General features: G+C 48.6%; 1 protein-coding gene across 1 annotated transcript in view; it reads left to right on the forward strand.

The window, feature by feature from the left end:
• Window positions 1–7,423, forward strand: part of LOC146073543 (ras-related and estrogen-regulated growth inhibitor) — an 80,376-nt gene extending 72,953 nt beyond the window's left edge. The window contains exon 5 of the mRNA XM_083180726.1: window positions 5,090–7,423. Coding sequence (XP_083036852.1) covers window positions 5,090–5,497 — 408 coding nt within the window. The 3' untranslated portion in view covers window positions 5,498–7,423. The remainder of the gene's footprint in view (window positions 1–5,089) is intronic.
• The last annotated feature ends 8,556 nt before the right edge of the window (window positions 7,424–15,979 follow it).

Genomic DNA, 15,979 nt, shown 5'->3' on the forward strand with positions numbered 1-15,979 from the left:
AGGAGAAGCACGCATCAGGAAGAGCTCCAGAGAGTTTGTCTTCTGTTTAATTTCTTTATTATTTTGGGACTGCTGTTTTGGACTTAACAGCAGTCCTGCGTCGTGGGAGACTGGGGGAAGGGTTCAGCTGCAGGCCACTTCATGGTACCGAGCTGTCCCTGCCACAGGACCACTGTCCTGCATGGGTGATGTTACTGCGGGCATTGCGCTGCAGCGCACACACCCCTGGCATGCCGCACACCCCTAGTCCAGTCTGAAGACGTAGTGTGGTGAGTACTACCCCGAGGTCCCCTGCCGTGGGGCCCCCGGGTCACTGTGCGGCAAGATGGCGGCGGCGGTATCGGCAGTGCCCTGCACAGGGACCGCGCAACCCCCTGCCTACACTGGGACAGGGTACTGCCTCCTGTACTGTCCAGGGCAGTTTACCATGGGTTGGACATTTTTCAATGTCAGTCTCTATAAAAATGCAGGTAAGCTCCGGCGCCATTACGCTGGGCGGAGCTTACCCAGGGCGGGACCATAGCTCTGTGAGGGCGCCAAAACCTGCTTCCTGCTTCTTCCCTGGCTGCTGGAATCGCCATTGTACTGCTCCAGACACTCCTCAGCGGTGTGGAATAGAGGGAATCTGCTAGCAGAGACAGCATCAGGTTTTCAGCGCTTGTGTACTTTTGCAGTTGCCTGCATACACTGAAAGTACTGAGTTATATTTACTGTACTGTATACCAGCTCTTAAAATTGGAGAGCTAAGGTTGTTTGGTGTATTGGTCCCCTCCGTTACCCTCTGTACACTACCCCACTAGCTTGTTAAGCTACAGACTGGTCAGATAGTACTACACATAGTAATTATCTGTGTCTGAATCACACTGCATATCCACTGTGTTTTCTCTGTGTGTGAGGGGAGATTGTTTGTTTGTCACAATGGTGAGGAAACTTACATGTATGGTGTGCAGTGATAAGTTTGTGCCAGCTTCTTCCTCACAAGTTACTTGTGGGCCATGCATGTCCCCCCAAAGTAGTGGGGTTCCCCCACAGCTTACAGGACAGCAAAGTAGCACACAAGACAGCTCACAGGAGCCTTCCTGGGCAGCAGGGATGAAATCCATGCTAGAAACTGTAACTACACAGTTATCTGCTACAGCAGCACAGACCCAGAGAGTGCAGAGGGAACTTGCTATCCTTTCTGCTAGAGTTGATAGACTCCTACTCCTGGGGTGTCTCGTAAGAGAGGTGCACCCTCCCAAACCCCTGAGTCTGGCGCAGAGGACAGGGAGGAGGATGAGCATGAAGAAGCAGACATGGGGGGGGGGGGGTGAGGAGCCTGATGCTTCACAGTCACTGCTCCGGGGCACAGAGCCATTAATTATGGCAATCAGGGAGGTGCTTGACCTTCCTTTAGCTGAGTCCTCTGAAGGGGATTCGGTACTTGTGTAGTTTCATGGCGCCACCACGCGCACAGTCTGTCTCTGAAACTTGGCAGCCTGCCAGAGGCTCGCGTGCCGCTCTAGCTATAATGTAATGTGATGTAACGTAGCGCTGCGCGTGCCACTCTAGCTGTAATGTAATGAAATGTACCGTGTAAACAGGACACAAACAGGGCTTCTAAATCGCACACCCCGGCACACCACTACCACAGGGGGTGTACCCAATGTAGACGCTAACATTTTAGGCACTTTGAGACGCATTTAGGGTGAAATTTAATGACATGCGATTTTTAAGCATGTATAAAAATCGCACTTTTTAAAATCGCGTTATTGGGCCGATTTTCGCATGTTTAATGAGATGCGATTTTGCAGCAAAATAGCGCAATAAAGTGCAATTTTGTGCGATTTTTAAGTCCTGAAAATGTGCGATTTTCAGTCATGAAAATCGGCACAGTTTCAGTAATGTACAGTGTGTTGAAAAAAAAAAAAAAACGGCGTGCGGTCCCTCCTGAGCATAACCAGCCCCGGGCTCAAAAAGCCGGTGCTGGTATCATAAAATCAGAGGGACAAACAAATAGGGATTCCCTTGATTTAATGAAACCAGCACCAGGCTCAAGGTCCAGCGCTGGTTCCCAAAATACGGGGGACAAAATGACTAAGGGTCCCCCGTATTTTAAGAACCAGCACCAGACCAACCAGCCAGCAGGGTAATGCTGGCAGGGTAATGCCGGCGGCCAAAGCATTATCCCCGTGGCTGGTCAGCATGGGCAGGGGTCCTGGGGAAGTGGGGACCCCCCAATGAAGGGGTCCCCCCCCTCCTGGACTTACCAGCCCATGCTGAAAGTCCGGGGCTGTCCTCGATGCCCCTGGGCGGTGGGCATCGGGCTGATGAAAAGTGTAAAAAAAAAGAATAAAAACTATTGTCTTATACTGTAGAACTATGAGTCCCAGCAAGCCTACCCCGCATGCTGGGACTTGGAGAACCACAAGTCCCAGCATGCGGGGCATTAAAGGGCCCGCTGGCACTTGTAGTTCCACAGTACAAAAAATAGTTAAATAAAACACACACTGACACCCAGAAAAATAAAAGTTTAATACATCCACAGCCCACACATACTGATACTTACCTACCTTGAGCCCGTAGGTCGGTCAGTAAACCTGCAGCATGACGGTGGGGCTCCACCAATAGCTCCGGTCGAGGTGGGAGCCAGACTGGCGTTCTTCGGCCATGTTTGGGAAGCCTCGTGCCTCAATTCTTGGGTACGGGGTCTTATTTTGCACAGCTACAAGCTGAAGTTTGCAATACAACCACCTCAAAGGTTTTTCAAATCAGGCCTTTCAACGTCCCCAGTGGACCAAATGGTATTGCAGCAAGCAATCCAAAAACTGGTGCAGGCCAGAGTAATAACCCCGGTCCCTCCCCTAGAAAGGGGGCAGGGTTATTATTCAAATCTATTTGTTGTCCCAAAACCGGACGGGTTGGTTCGCCCGATACTGAACCTGAAATCCCTGAACCCATTCTTGACTGTAACAAAGTTCAAGATGGAGTCCTTATGGGCCGTTATAGCGGCACTGGAGGAAGGGGAGTTCTTGGCATCTTTGGATGTGAAGGATGCCTACCTTCACATCCCAATTTGACCTCCTCATCAAAGATATCTGAGGTTTGCGCTGCTGAACGATCACTATCAGTTCCACGCACTGCCAAGGTGATGGCGGAGATGATGGTGGTGCTCAGGAAACAAGGGATCTGTGTCATACCTTACTTGGACGACCTGCTTGTAAAGTCTCGGTCGTCGGAGGATTTGCAGGTGGCCTTACAGATTACCATGCAGACCCTGACGGGTCACGGTTGGCTTCTGAATTTAGCAAAGTCCTCTCTGATCCCTTCACAGACTCCTGTTTCTGGGGATGGTGTTGGACACGGCTCTTATGAGAGTGTTCCTCCCACAAGAGAAGATGGTGACCATTCAACAGCTGGTCACAGACTTGTTGAAGACCCCGCAAGTGTCAGTGCATCAGTGCATTGTTCTTTTAGGAAAGATGGTGGCCTCTTTCGAGGCCCTCCAATTCGGGAGGTTTCAAAGCAGGATTTTCCAGCTCGATCTTCTGAGAAAATGGTCCGGTTCACATCTTCAGATGCATCGGAAGATTGTGTTGTCGTCTCGGACGAGACTGTCTCTCCAGTGGTGGCTCCACACGCCCAACCTGCTGGCAGGGCGAAGTCTTGGCATCCAGAATTGGGTCTTAGTCACCACGGATGCGAGCCTCCTGGGATGGGGTGCTGTAACCATGGGTCAGTCCTTTCAGGGCAAATGGACCCTCTGGGAAACATTTCTCCATATCAACAACCTGGAGTTACGTGCTGTGTATTATGCACTTCTGGAGGCGGACCCTCTTCTCAGCGGGCATGCGGTCCGCATCCAATCGGACAATGCCACTACTGTGGCGTTTCTAAACAGACATGGCGGGACCAAAAGCAGGTCCTGCATGCGAGAAGCAACAAAGATCCTGTCCTGGGCAGAGAGTCACTGTCAGGTTCTGTCTGCCATTTTCATACCCGGGGTGGACAACTGGGAAGCCGACTTTCTCAGTCGCCACGAGCTTCACCCCAGGGAATGGAGTCTACACCACCACTTGTTAAGTTCTCTGGTGGCTTGGTGGGGGACCCCACTAGTAGACATGATGGCATCGAGACACAATTGGAAGGTGTCCAGATACTTCTCCAGGGCGAGAGACCCACAGGCGGAGGGAGTGGACGCCCTCTCGATAACATGGGCGTTCAGCCTGATTTACGTCTTCCCACCGATTCCCCTCGTGGCATGGGTACTAAGGAAGATTAGGAGAGACGGAACCGAGGTCATTCTAGTGGCTCCGGACTGGCTAAGAAGAAAAAATGGGATCTGTGCAACCATAAAACAGGCTCGGGGGGCATTTCTGGCATCCCTACGGAGACTAGTGCCTGTTAGTGGCTTCTCTAAGCCAGGAGCCTGGTACTGCAGGATAATGTCACAATGCAGCACCCAGATCCAGGCACTGTCAAGAAGTTGGCATTTAGGTGTCATGCTCTCCAAAGGTGACACCTGTGTGTGGTCTGCACCTACATAGTGATACCACTGCCTCAAGGCAAACTAGCATTCCATGCTTGTGCACCCATGGCTGATTAAATTGGCTGAGGTATGAATTAGGCAACTTGTGCTCAAGCATGCATATCCTTAAACCTGCCTTGATGAAAGAGTTTGGGAACCTCTGGCATATAGCTCCTATTAATGTCAGCAAAAAGCTGGTTAAACCATGGGTGCTGCATGGAAGACCTTCTGTAGTATTGTGGAGAGACTGTGGATGGATGGGGGTGGGAGTAGTCTCTGATCCGCTGGCAGTTGCTATATGGATTGGGCATATGTGACGAAGTAGGCGACTACTTACATATTCAGTCAGTCTGTAGGTAATGCATGTTTAACATAAGCCCCATCCACACTGGACAAGAGAGTAAATGTTATCGCTCATGTACTTGCTATTGTCGGCCCCCTGACGGCCCCCTGTCACAGGTATCGTGGCGGTGGGAATTGTATAGAGTGGATGGCATTTTACCCTAATGTACAGCATATTTTAACTCTTATGAAAATGTACTAAAAACGATATTTATATTCATCTTTTATTTCTTGCTTTAGGAAGACCCATTGCAAAGAGATGGTCACATACGTTGGGGAGAAGGTTTTATTATTGTCTATGATATCACTGACCGAGGAAGTTTTGAAGATGTTATGTCCTTTAAGAACTTACTAGATGAAATAAAAAAACCTAAAAATGTTACTTTTATTCTGGTGGGGAACAAAGCAGACCTAGGTCACTCCCGGCAAGTGAGCACAGAGGAAGGAGAAAAACTAGCCACAGAACTGGCCTGTGCATTCTATGAGTGCTCTGCGTGCACTGGGGAAGGGAGCATCACAGAGGCATTTTATGAGCTGTGCCGTGAAGTAAGACGAAGAAAAATGGTTCAAGGAAAGACCAGAAGAAGAAGTTCTACAACGCATGTTAAACAGGCTCTCAACAAAATGTTAACCAAAATTAGTAGCTGAGAACATTGCAGAGATAAAAAATGATCTTACACCATTCTCTTTATCCACTTACTTAATATATGCGATATCAGTATTATTCTTTTGTAACTATTTAACTTTATTGTTATAACTAAATTGTGCAATATCTCTGGGAGTTATTCAGACCTGATCACATGTCTGCATTATTGCAGGCTGGATGATTATCAATAGACTACGTATGCGTGCAGCTCATAGTGTGCAAGGCCGTCCTTCAATAAAATCCTACTTATTTTTTTTTTTTTTAAATCATTCTCTCAATGGAAGTTAGTTGATAGAAAGCCGGTGTTTGTGGGTGAGGAACAGACGTTTTCTGGGAGTGCCAGGGAAAAACGCAGGTGTGCTCGGGCGTATGAGGGGAAGTCATGTGACGTTAGCTTCGCCCCCAATCTGCCTGATTCTATCACAGCCGCTGAGTAAGTCCAAGGCTACGCATAGACTGCACACACTGGGAATCATTACATGGTGTGTGGCTGTTATCTGGGAGTGTCAGGGAATACGTAGGTGTGGCCAAGTGTATGAGGGGAAGTCATATGACATCAGCTCCGCCCCCGATCAGCCTGGTCCTATCGCAGCCGCTAAGTAAGTCCTGGGCTACACACAGACTGCACACACTGGGGAATCATTACATGGTGAGTGGCTGTTATCTGGGAGTGTCAGGTAATACGCAGGCGTGGCCAGGTGTGTGAGGGGAAGTCATGTGACGTCAGCTCAGCCCCCGATCAGCCTGAATCTATCACAGCAGCTGAGTAAGTCCTGGGCTACACACAGACTGCACACACTGGGGAATCATTACATGGTAAGCGGCTGTTATCTGGGAGTGTCAGGTAATACGCAGGTGTGGCCAGGTGTGTGAGGGGAAGTCATGTGACATCAGCTCCGCCCCGATCAGCCTGATTCTATCACAGCCGCTGAGTAAGTCCTGGGCTACGCACACACCGCACACACTGGGGAATCATTACATGGTGAGCGGCTGTTATCTGGGAGTGTCAGGTAATACGCAGGCGTGGCCAGGTGTGTGAGGGGGAAGTCATGTGATGTCAGCTCAGCCCCTGATCAGCCTGAATCTATCACAGCAGCTGAGTAAGTCCTGTGCTACGCACAGACTGCACACACTGGGAATCATTACATGGTGAGCGGCTGTTATCTGGGAGTGTCAGGGAATACGCAGGTGGGGCCAGTTGTGTGAGGGGAAGTCATGTGACGTCAGCTTAGCCCCTGATCAGCCTGAATCTATCACAGCCGCTGAGTAAGTCCTGGGCTACACACACACTGCACACACTGGGGAATCATTACATGGTGAGCGGCTGTTATCTGGGAGTGTCAGGGAATACACAGGTGTGGCCAGTTGTGTGAGGGGAAGTCATGTGATGTCTGCTCCGCCCCCGATCAGCCTGATTCTATCACAGCCGCTGAGTAAGTCCTGGGCTACGCACACACTGCACACACACTGGGGAATCATTACATGGTGAGCGGCTGTTATCTGGGAGTGTCAGGGAATACACAGGTGTGGCCAGGTGTATGAGGGGAAGTCATGTGATGTCAGCTCCGCCCCTGATCAGCCTGATTCTATTGCAGCCGCTGAGTAAGTCCTGGGCTACGTACAGACTGCGCACACTGGGAAGTCATTAGATGGGGAGCAGCTTGCAGGTGGATTTGCAGAGAGTTGACTATCTAGCTAATCTTCGCGCATCCTGATAAGCAATTTGCAGGCTTGCACAGGGCGGGATTTCCCTCTGGTGGGGCAGCGTATAACTGATAGCAAGGCTCTGCAATTTAGCAGAACAGAGATCAGGTCTGATTAACCATCTCTCTTGGGAAAATTTGGTATAAAATCTGTGAAAGTGTAAAATGAGGAACAAGCTCCTCAATAAAAATAAAGTAATACACCATCATTTGTTTATTTGACAACAGCATTTTGTGAATTCATTTATGTATATTTTTTATACTAAGGAGAGATGTATTAAAGCTTGGACAGAGATACAGTTCAAACTAATCAGCTTCTGTCCTTTGGCCTAATTAATCATGGATCGCTAATAGAATTCACAATCCATTCGATTATGGAATGACTGCAGCCACCATTAGCTAATAAATATCTGTATGCATAGAAGCCCCCGAGTAGTTGAAGTGTGATTGACAGGAAGCCAGCTTCCAGCTGCGGAAACAAAACATTTCTGAGTGTGATTAGGGTATTAGGGTTATAGGATTAGGGTTAGAGGGTTAGGGTTGATAGGGTTATTAGGGTTAGGGTGTTAGAGGATTAGGGTGTTATAGTTAGGGTTGGGGGTTTGGGTTGTGTTAGGGTTAAGGTATTAGGGTTATGGTGTTAGGGTTAGGGTATTAGGGTTAGGATGTAAGGGTTAGGGTTTTAGGGCTCGGCTTGTGTTAGGGTTAGTGTGTTAGGGGGTTAGAGTTTTAGGGTTAGGGTATTAGGGTTAGGGTAATAGGGTTGGGTTAGGGTTAGTGTATTAGGGTTTAAGGGTTAGGGTTAGTGGGTTAGGGTGTTAGAGTTAGGGGGTTATGGTTTTAGGGATGGGTTTGGGGGTTAGGGTTATTAGGGTTAGGATGGTTAAGGTTGCGGGTTTAGGGTATTAGCATTAGTGGGTTAGGGTACGGTTAGAAGCCCAGCAACAGTTGTCAAGACAGCCCTGGATATGGCACAGGGTTTAATTCCATTTGGCCATGCCCACTTCTGGATAGAAGCCCAGTACCAGTTGTCTAGACATCACTAGACATGGCTGAGGGTTTAATGACATTAGGCTATACCCAGTTGTGGTTAGACCACCAACAGTTGCCAGGACAGCCATGGGCATGGCTGAGGGTTTAATGCCATTAGGCCACGCCCACTTCTGGTTACAAGCCCAGCATCAGTGGTCAGGACAACAGTGGGCATGACTGATGATTTAATGATGCTGGGCCACCGCCCTCTTCCGGTTACAAGCCCATCAACAGTGGTCAAGTCAGCCCTGGGCATGGCTGAGGGTTTTAATGACAGTAGACCATGCCCACTTCTGGTTAGATGCTCAGCAACAGTTGTCAGGACAGCACCGGACATGGCTGAGGGTGTTATGTCATTAGACCAAGCCCAATTCCGGTTAGAAGCCTAGCAACAGTTGTCAAGACAACACTGGGCATGACTAAGAATGTAATGATGTAAGGCCACGCCCACTTCCAGTTAGAAGCCCAGCAACGGTGGTCAGAACATCCCTGGGCATGGCTAAGGGTTTAAAGATGTTAGGCCACAACAACTTCCGGTTAGAAGCCCATCAACAGTTACCAGGACAGCCATGGAAATGGCTGAGGGTTTTTATGATATTAGACCACGCCCGCTTCTGGTTAGAAGCCCAGCGACCATTGTGAGGACAGCCCTGGATATGGCTGAGGGTGTAATGCCATTAGACCACGCCAACTTTCGGTTACAAGTCTAGCAACAGAAAACAAATTTTTAGAGATATACTGGTGCTCATATAATAAAACAGTACTTCCCTTTAAGTATGTAGTATTAAAGAGTTGGTCCTCTAGTGGATTGAAATGAATCCTTACAGATGAATTCTCATAATAAATATGAAAAAGAAATGCATAAACATGTCCCAAAAACAATTTCTTTAGTATTTTCTTCACCCGTGTGGCTGAGTCTAAAGAACTTGTGCTGATTGACCCTATGAAAGGATATGAATATGAAAGGATTTCGTACCCGACTGACATAGATGGTGGGTATAAAACACCTATCAAGGTATCTTTTTTGGGCTGCCAATATGGGATTCTCCCCAGATGGTGTCTATACTTGTAAAACGACAGGAATGAGGTGCATACCCCAACTCACTCAGCAAGGTGTAAGTACATTCCCATCAAGGTATCTTTAGAGGCCAAACAATGGATTTTTCCACAAGAAACTTTATTACAAGTCTAGCAACAGTTGACAGGACAACACTGGGCATGACTAAGGGTTTAAATATGTTAGGCCACGCCCACTTCTGGTTATAAGCCCAGCAACCATTGTGAGGACAGCCCTGGATTTGGCTGAGGGTGAAATGCCATTAGGCCACGCCCATTTCAGGAGAGAAGCACAACAACAGTGGTCAGAACAGCCATGGGCATGGCTGAGGGTTTTATGATGTTAGGCCATGCCCACTTCCGGTTAGAAGCCCATCAACAGTTGCCAGGGCAACCCTGGGCATGGCTGGGGGATTAAGGGGGCCAGGCCCCGCCCACAACCACTTTGGAGCCCAGCAACAGTTGCCAGGGCAACCCCGGGCAAGGCTGGGGGCTTAAGGGGGGCAGGCCCCCCTTTTGCAATACAACCACCTCAAAGGTTTTTCAAATCAGGCCTTTCAACGTCCCCAGTGGACCAAATGGTATTGCAGCAAGCAATCCAAAAACTGGTGCAGGCCAGAGTAATAACCCCGGTCCCTCCCCTAGAAAGGGGGCAGGGTTATTATTCAAATCTATTTGTTGTCCCAAAACCGGACGGGTTGGTTCGCCCGATACTGAACCTGAAATCCCTGAACCCATTCTTGACTGTAACAAAGTTCAAGATGGAGTCCTTATGGGCCGTTATAGCGGCACTGGAGGAAGGGGAGTTCTTGGCATCTTTGGATGTGAAGGATGCCTACCTTCACATCCCAATTTGACCTCCTCATCAAAGATATCTGAGGTTTGCGCTGCTGAACGATCACTATCAGTTCCACGCACTGCCAAGGTGATGGCGGAGATGATGGTGGTGCTCAGGAAACAAGGGATCTGTGTCATACCTTACTTGGACGACCTGCTTGTAAAGTCTCGGTCGTCGGAGGATTTGCAGGTGGCCTTACAGATTACCATGCAGACCCTGACGGGTCACGGTTGGCTTCTGAATTTAGCAAAGTCCTCTCTGATCCCTTCACAGACTCCTGTTTCTGGGGATGGTGTTGGACACGGCTCTTATGAGAGTGTTCCTCCCACAAGAGAAGATGGTGACCATTCAACAGCTGGTCACAGACTTGTTGAAGACCCCGCAAGTGTCAGTGCATCAGTGCATTGTTCTTTTAGGAAAGATGGTGGCCTCTTTCGAGGCCCTCCAATTCGGGAGGTTTCAAAGCAGGATTTTCCAGCTCGATCTTCTGAGAAAATGGTCCGGTTCACATCTTCAGATGCATCGGAAGATTGTGTTGTCGTCTCGGACGAGACTGTCTCTCCAGTGGTGGCTCCACACGCCATACCTGCTGGCAGGGCGAAGTCTTGGCATCCAGAATTGGGTCTTAGTCACCACGGATGCGAGCCTCCTGGGATGGGGTGCTGTAACCATGGGTCAGTCCTTTCAGGGCAAATGGACCCTCTGGGAAACATTTCTCCATATCAACAACCTGGAGTTACGTGCTGTGTATTATGCACTTCTGGAGGCGGACCCTCTTCTCAGCGGGCATGCGGTCCGCATCCAATCGGACAATGCCACTACTGTGGCGTTTCTAAACAGACATGGCGGGACCAAAAGCAGGTCCTGCATGCGAGAAGCAACAAAGATCCTGTCCTGGGCAGAGAGTCACTGTCAGGTTCTGTCTGCCATTTTCATACCCGGGGTGGACAACTGGGAAGCCGACTTTCTCAGTCGCCACGAGCTTCACCCCAGGGAATGGAGTCTACACCACCACTTGTTAAGTGCTCTGGTGGCTTGGTGGGGGACCCCACTAGTAGACATGATGGCATCGAGACACAATTGGAAGGTGTCCAGATACTTCTCCAGGGCGAGAGACCCACAGGCGGAGGGAGTGGACGCCCTCTCGATAACATGGGCGTTCAGCCTGATTTACGTCTTCCCACCGATTCCCCTCGTGGCATGGGTACTAAGGAAGATTAGGAGAGACGGAACCGAGGTCATTCTAGTGGCTCCGGACTGGCTAAGAAGAAAAAATGGGATCTGTGCAACCATAAAACAGGCTCGGGGGGCATTTCTGGCATCCCTACGGAGACTAGTGCCTGTTAGTGGCTTCTCTAAGCCAGGAGCCTGGTACTGCAGGATAATGTCACAATGCAGCACCCAGATCCAGGCACTGTCAAGAAGTTGGCATTTAGGTGTCATGCTCTCCAAAGGTGACACCTGTGTGTGGTCTGCACCTACATAGTGATACCACTGCCTCAAGGCAAACTAGCATTCCATGCTTGTGCACCCATGGCTGATTAAATTGGCTGAGGTATGAATTAGGCAACTTGTGCTCAAGCATGCATATCCTTAAACCTGCCTTGATGAAAGAGTTTGGGAACCTCTGGCATATAGCTCCTATTAATGTCAGCAAAAAGCTGGTTAAACCATGGGTGCTGCATGGAAGACCTTCTGTAGTATTGTGGAGAGACTGTGGATGGATGGGGGTGGGAGTAGTCTCTGATCCGCTGGCAGTTGCTATATGGATTGGGCATATGTGACGAAGTAGGCGACTACTTACATATTCAGTCAGTCTGTAGGTAATGCATGTTTAACATAAGCCCCATCCACACTGGACAAGAGAGTAAATGTTATCGCTCATGTACTTGCTATTGTCGGCCCCCTGACGGCCCCCTGTCACAGGTATCGTGGCGGTGGGAATTGTATAGAGTGGATGGCATTTTACCCTAATGTACAGCATATTTTAACTCTTATGAAAATGTACTAAAAACGATATTTATATTCATCTTTTATTTCTTGCTTTAGGAAGACCCATTGCAAAGAGATGGTCACATACGTTGGGGAGAAGGTTTTATTATTGTCTATGATATCACTGACCGAGGAAGTTTTGAAGATGTTATGTCCTTTAAGAACTTACTAGATGAAATAAAAAAACCTAAAAATGTTACTTTTATTCTGGTGGGGAACAAAGCAGACCTAGGTCACTCCCGGCAAGTGAGCACAGAGGAAGGAGAAAAACTAGCCACAGAACTGGCCTGTGCATTCTATGAGTGCTCTGCGTGCACTGGGGAAGGGAGCATCACAGAGGCATTTTATGTGCTGTGCCGTGAAGTAAGACGAAGAAAAATGGTTCAAGGAAAGACCAGAAGAAGAAGTTCTACAACGCATGTTAAACAGGCTCTCAACAAAATGTTAACCAAAATTAGTAGCTGAGAACATTGCAGAGATAAAAATGATCTTACACCATTCTCTTTATCCACTTACTTAATATATGCGATATCAGTATTATTCTTTTGTAACTATTTAACTTTATTGTTATAACTAAATTGTGCAATATCTCTGGGAGTTATTCAGACCTGATCACATGTCTGCATTATTGCAGGCTGGATGATTATCAATAGACTACGTATGCGTGCAGCTCATAGTGTGCAAGGCCGTCCTTCAATAAAATCCTACTTATTTTTTTTTTTTTTAAATCATTCTCTCAATGGAAGTTAGTTGATAGAAAGCCGGTGTTTGTGGGTGAGGAACAGAGGTTTTCTGGGAGTGCCAGGGAAAAACGCAGGTGTGCTCGGGCGTATGAGGGGAAGTCATGTGACGTTAGCTTCGCCCCCAATCTGCCTGATTCTATCACAGCCGCTGAGTAAGTCCAAGGCTACGCATAGACTGCACACACTGGGAATCATTACATGGTGTGTGGCTGTTATCTGGGAGTGTCAGGGAATACGTAGGTGTGGCCAAGTGTATGAGGGGAAGTCATATGACATCAGCTCCGCCCCCGATCAGCCTGGTCCTATCGCAGCCGCTAAGTAAGTCCTGGGCTACACACAGACTGCACACACTGGGGAATCATTACATGGTGAGTGGCTGTTATCTGGGAGTGTCAGGTAATACGCAGGCGTGGCCAGGTGTGTGAGGGGAAGTCATGTGACGTCAGCTCAGCCCCCGATCAGCCTGAATCTATCACAGCAGCTGAGTAAGTCCTGGGCTACACACAGACTGCACACACTGGGGAATCATTACATGGTAAGCGGCTGTTATCTGGGAGTGTCAGGTAATACGCAGGTGTGGCCAGGTGTGTGAGGGGAAGTCATGTGACATCAGCTCCGCCCCGATCAGCCTGATTCTATCACAGCCGCTGAGTAAGTCCTGGGCTACGCACACACGCACACACTGGGGAATCATTACATGGTGAGCGACTGTTATCTGGGAGTGTCAGGTAATACGCAGGCGTGGCCAGGTGTGTGAGGGGGAAGTCATGTGATGTCAGCTCAGCCCCTGATCAGCCTGAATCTATCACAGCAGCTGAGTAAGTCCTGTGCTACGCACAGACTGCACACACTGGGAATCATTACATGGTGAGCGGCTGTTATCTGGGAGTGTCAGGGAATACGCAGGTGGGGCCAGTTGTGTGAGGGGAAGTCATGTGACGTCAGCTTAGCCCCTGATCAGCCTGAATCTATCACAGCCGCTGAGTAAGTCCTGGGCTACACACACACTGCACACACTGGGGAATCATTACATGGTGAGCGGCTGTTATCTGGGAGTGTCAGGGAATACACAGGTGTGGCCAGTTGTGTGAGGGGAAGTCATGTGATGTCTGCTCCGCCCCCGATCAGCCTGATTCTATCACAGCCGCTGAGTAAGTCCTGGGCTACGCACACACTGCACACACACTGGGGAATCATTACATGGTGAGCGGCTGTTATCTGGGAGTGTCAGGGAATACACAGGTGTGGCCAGGTGTATGAGGGGAAGTCATGTGATGTCAGCTCCGCCCCTGATCAGCCTGATTCTATTGCAGCCGCTGAGTAAGTCCTGGGCTACGTACAGACTGCGCACACTGGGAAGTCATTAGATGGGGAGCAGCTTGCAGGTGGATTTGCAGAGAGTTGACTATCTAGCTAATCTTCGCGCATCCTGATAAGCAATTTGCAGGCTTGCACAGGGCGGGATTTCCCTCTGGTGGGGCAGCGTATAACTGATAGCAAGGCTCTGCAATTTAGCAGAACAGAGATCAGGTCTGATTAACCATCTCTCTTGGGAAAATTTGGTATAAAATCTGTGAAAGTGTAAAATGAGGAACAAGCTCCTCAATAAAAATAAAGTAATACACCATCATTTGTTTATTTGACAACAGCATTTTGTGAATTCATTTATGTATATTTTTTATACTAAGGAGAGATGTATTAAAGCTTGGACAGAGATACAGTTCAAACTAATCAGCTTCTGTCCTTTGGCCTAATTAATCATGGATCGCTAATAGAATTCACAATCCATTCGATTATGGAATGACTGCAGCCACCATTAGCTAATAAATATCTGTATGCATAGAAGCCCCCGAGTAGTTGAAGTGTGATTGACAGGAAGCCAGCTTCCAGCTGCGGAAACAAAACATTTCTGAGTGTGATTAGGGTATTAGGGTTATAGGATTAGGGTTAGAGGGTTAGGGTTGATAGGGTTATTAGGGTTAGGGTGTTAGAGGATTAGGGTGTTATAGTTAGGGTTGGGGGTTTGGGTTGTGTTAGGGTTAAGGTATTAGGGTTATGGTGTTAGGGTTAGGGTATTAGGGTTAGGATGTAAGGGTTAGGGTTTTAGGGCTCGGCTTGTGTTAGGGTTAGTGTGTTAGGGGGTTAGAGTTTTAGGGTTAGGGTATTAGGGTTAGGGTAATAGGGTTGGGTTAGGGTTAGTGTATTAGGGTTTAAGGGTTAGGGTTAGTGGGTTAGGGTGTTAGAGTTAGGGGGTTATGGTTTTAGGGATGGGTTTGGGGGTTAGGGTTATTAGGGTTAGGATGGTTAAGGTTGCGGGTTTAGGGTATTAGCATTAGTGGGTTAGGGTACGGTTAGAAGCCCAGCAACAGTTGTCAAGACAGCCCTGGATATGGCACAGGGTTTAATTCCATTTGGCCATGCCCACTTCTGGATAGAAGCCCAGTACCAGTTGTCTAGACATCACTAGACATGGCTGAGGGTTTAATGACATTAGGCTATACCCAGTTGTGGTTAGACCACCAACAGTTGCCAGGACAGCCATGGGCATGGCTGAGGGTTTAATGCCATTAGGCCACGCCCACTTCTGGTTACAAGCCCAGCATCAGTGGTCAGGACAACAGTGGGCATGACTGATGATTTAATGATGCTGGGCCACCGCCCTCTTCCGGTTACAAGCCCATCAACAGTGGTGAAGTCAGCCCTGGGCATGGCTGAGGGTTTTAATGACAGTAGACCATGCCCACTTCTGGTTAGATGCTCAGCAACAGTTGTCAGGACAGCACCGGACATGGCTGAGGGTGTTATGTCATTAGACCAAGCCCAATTCCGGTTAGAAGCCTAGCAACAGTTGTCAAGACAACTGGGCATGACTAAGAATGTAATGATGTAAGGCCACGCCCACTTCCAGTTAGAAGCCCAGCAACGGTGGTCAGAACATCCCTGGGCATGGCTAAGGGTTTAAAGATGTTAGGCCACAACAACTTCCGGTTAGAAGCCCATCAACAGTTACCAGGACAGCCATGGAAATGGCTGAGGGTTTTTATGATATTAGACCACGCCCGCTTCTGGTTAGAAGCCCAGCGACCATTGTGAGGACAGCCCTGGATATGGCTGAGGGTG

Source organism: Crinia signifera, chromosome 4 (assembly GCF_055691185.1).
Source record: "Crinia signifera chromosome 4, ASM5569118v1, whole genome shotgun sequence".
Classification (NCBI taxonomy): Eukaryota; Metazoa; Chordata; class Amphibia; order Anura; family Myobatrachidae; genus Crinia; species Crinia signifera.